This window comes from Poecilia formosa, unplaced genomic scaffold (assembly GCF_000485575.1).
Source record: "Poecilia formosa unplaced genomic scaffold, Poecilia_formosa-5.1.2 Scaffold1089, whole genome shotgun sequence".
Taxonomy (NCBI): Eukaryota; Metazoa; Chordata; class Actinopteri; order Cyprinodontiformes; family Poeciliidae; genus Poecilia; species Poecilia formosa.
In genome coordinates, this window is record NW_006801028.1 from 20493 (window position 1) to 23650 (window position 3158).

General features: G+C 40.7%; 1 protein-coding gene across 8 annotated transcripts in view; it reads left to right on the plus strand.

Moving 5' to 3' along the window:
* LOC103132503 (sphingomyelin phosphodiesterase 4) overlaps positions 1-2867 on the plus strand; it is a 23141-nt gene extending 20274 nt beyond the window's left edge. For all 8 annotated transcript variants that reach the window (XM_016667426.1, XM_016667425.1, XM_016667428.1 and 5 more), the window contains 3 exons: positions 1479-1569; positions 2462-2559; positions 2627-2867. In XM_016667426.1, coding sequence (XP_016522912.1) covers positions 1479-1569; positions 2462-2559; positions 2627-2852 — 415 coding nt within the window. In that variant the 3' untranslated portion in view covers positions 2853-2867. The remainder of the gene's footprint in view (positions 1-1478; positions 1570-2461; positions 2560-2626) is intronic.
* Positions 2868-3158: the final 291 nt, after the last annotated feature.

The window sequence follows — 3158 nt, forward strand, 5'->3', positions numbered from 1 at the left end:
GGATGATACTCTGATGTCCCATTCTCCTGAAGGCAGCACAGAGCTGCTCCACCAGAAACACTGAATAGAAGAAGAGCTGTGATTAATGTAGTTACAGTTCTAACCATGTTTTAATGCTGCAGAGCTCAGCCGGTTTGCAAATAGATCAAAGTTTAAACTGGCATGTTGAAAATCTTTTATCTGCTCATTTTCAGAATCAGAAGAATTTTATTGTCATTGTCAGAAAGACAAAAAAATGGCAGTTTCAATTACAACCATCCATTACCCAACAACACGAGGGGGGGATAGTTGGCTGAGGCCTCGCAGCCCGACAGGCGCCGCCCTGTGCAATATTTATCAACTAACATCAGAAAATCGCAAAGAACAAGAATATATTTTCCACTCTGATTGGCTGATGTTAGGCCTACCAATTTCATTGCATTTTTCATAAACACCTGTGAAAATAATTTCTATTCTCATGGCTTTTTTGTTCTCTGGGAAATTATTTTTGATGATAAAAACAGAAACAAGCATAAAAATCAAAACATCAACAATAGTGATAGTAATATTATTAATAAAATAATATTCAGTGCAAAGTAGCCCAGAATTTCTTTAATGGGGGGCGGTGAGGGACCTGGATAATGAATAGGGGGGCGCTGGCCCAAAAAAGGTTGAGAAACACTGATGTAAAAAACTATGGCCTTAAAAAGTATTAAATTTCTGTTTAAATATTTTTGTTGCCTGAAATCCGTCAGCCACGGCGCTTACATGTTGGCCTGTTTAATCTGGATGTGCTTTTGTTTTTTTCTGTTCTGTCCGGCTAAAGTTGGTGTCGACATCTTCGGTGCGTTTTCAGTTTGATCCATGTTTTAGCTAGAAAAACTAGCTAAAACATGCTTTTTAGAAAAAGCTAGAAAAAACTAGCTTTTCTAGCTAACTAGCTCAGCGGTAGCCTCAACAGCCTGGGATGAAAAAGCAGCGAAGATGCTAGCTTTATTAGCTAGCTAGCTAGCTAGAAAAGCTAACGAGCTTGATAGCCTTCCTGCATCTTTCATGAGTCAGTGCAAATGTATCGCCAGTTGGCTGGACGACGTTTGTTTTTACCACTGGATGACTTCTGTTGTCGACCCATAAGAAAACGTTTAATACATAAACAAAGTTATTGAAATTGGAGGAAATTTTTGTTAAATTAGTCTCTTGTTGTCGGATCAGTCGGGTGTTTAGGGTGAAACATTTCAAAGCCTTTTGTTTTATTTTAGCTTAACTTGTCTCTGCTGTAGAAAACTATCAAAAGATGTTATTAATAACAGTGATAAATGAGATAATATAATCTGACTTGAAACTATTGTTTTCATCTCCCAGGTGTTTTGCTGGAAAACTTTGAAAACCTCCTGAGAATTGTTTGAATTTTGTTGTGTGAAAAGTGAACGAATAATTTGGCCAAATATTGAGATGCATGTTTGATGCGTGTTTCTGTGTGTTTTGCTGCGCTGCTGCAGGGTGGTGGTGCAGCGCTTCGTGCAGCAGAAGCTCTACCTGTTCCTGCAGCATTGCTTCGGACACTGGCCGCTGGACGCCTCCTTCAGAGCCGTACGTTACCTTAGGATGAACCGCAGCGTTTAGTTTATTACTAACAATATAACATGAAATTACCAACCAACAATTGAAATCCAGTTAGGCTGAAATTAAAATATGTTTATTCGTTCACTGAAGGTCTGAGATTAATTTAGTACAGGAAAAAGCTCAAAGAACTAGAAAATTGAGAAAAAAGTCAATATTTTCAGTATTTTTTTCACTCATTTCAGTGAAACTCGTAAATTATATTGATTTAAAAATCCTTGAGTGAGATATTCCGTTTTTATTTCCTGCATTCTGACGATTCAGAGAATAAAACCCCAAAATTCAGCATCTCATAAAATAACACCACATTAGTACTTTATTTTAAATGAAAATGTTCTGATAACTAACTGGGCTCATCCATGTGGCGCAGCACAGGGGACAGCTCATCTTCCTCTTGACAATACTCCATAGATTCTCTCCGGGGTTCTGGCCCGCCCCATTCCTGGGGTCACCATGGTGATTGAAGCAGCTCTTGGATCAGTACCCAGTCCCGTTGGAAAAAGAAACCAACTTCTAGCGTCAAACTAGATGTTTCCAGCTCATAGCTGTTGGCGTGAAAAACTCTAAATGTTCTGCTAGACGGCTGGTGGTGCTGGTGAACCTTTTCCTTCCACTAAACTTTCCATGACTACGTTAGAGTAATATTCTAATCTTCTGAGAAACTGAATCTATTTTTCAAAGGGTTTTTATTCTCTGAACAAAAGTCATTGAAATGAGAAGAAATAAAGACCTGAAGTCAGTAATGGGTTTGTTTTTTCAATGAGACTAAAACTGCTTCACTTTTTCTCAATATTTTAATGTTTAATGATTTCTTGTCGTATTTCACTGAGGTAGAAATGTAATGACGATAAATCTCGTTCAGGTGTTGGAGACGTGGCTCAGCTACATTCAGCCTTGGAGATACACAGGAGAGAAGCCCAATGCCCAACCCGATCAGAACAGAACCGTGCCGGACAAATGGTGAGTGCACCCACCTGGGATTTCTGGTTGGCGCCGGTTCTGTTTGCTGACCAGACCTCTGCCGCAGGGAGCCGTTTGTCCATGAGAACCTGCTGCTCTATACCAAGCTGTTCCAGGGCTTCCTGAACCGGGCCACGCGGACCGACCTGGTCAACGCCAAGAACGCCCTGATGGTGTTCCGGGCCGCCAAGGTTCTGGCCCAGCCCAACCTGGCAGACATGATCCAGAGAGGTGAGGCCCAATGTAGTGCAGTGAGTCTGATCGGGGCGCATACATCTATAACTAGAATTTAAATCTCAGTCGCTCTCTGCTCTCACTCAGCCTGATCTCGGCTCAACCGACCGGCAGCTGATTGGTCGCTGTCGTCCAGTCAGATTATTCCTGGGAAATACTGCCATGAAAGCACCAAATACTGCAGCAAACGTCCAAAATTAGGAGCAAAGCAGGAGAATAAAATACACACGTGAATTTTGTCGCCGTGAGTTAAGCAATACAGATAATAGTTTTTAATATTACTGTAAAGTTTTGGAGAGCAAGATGAACTCTGAAGAATTTTTCTCATCTTTAAGCTATTTCTACAAACTGGATTCCAAAAAAGT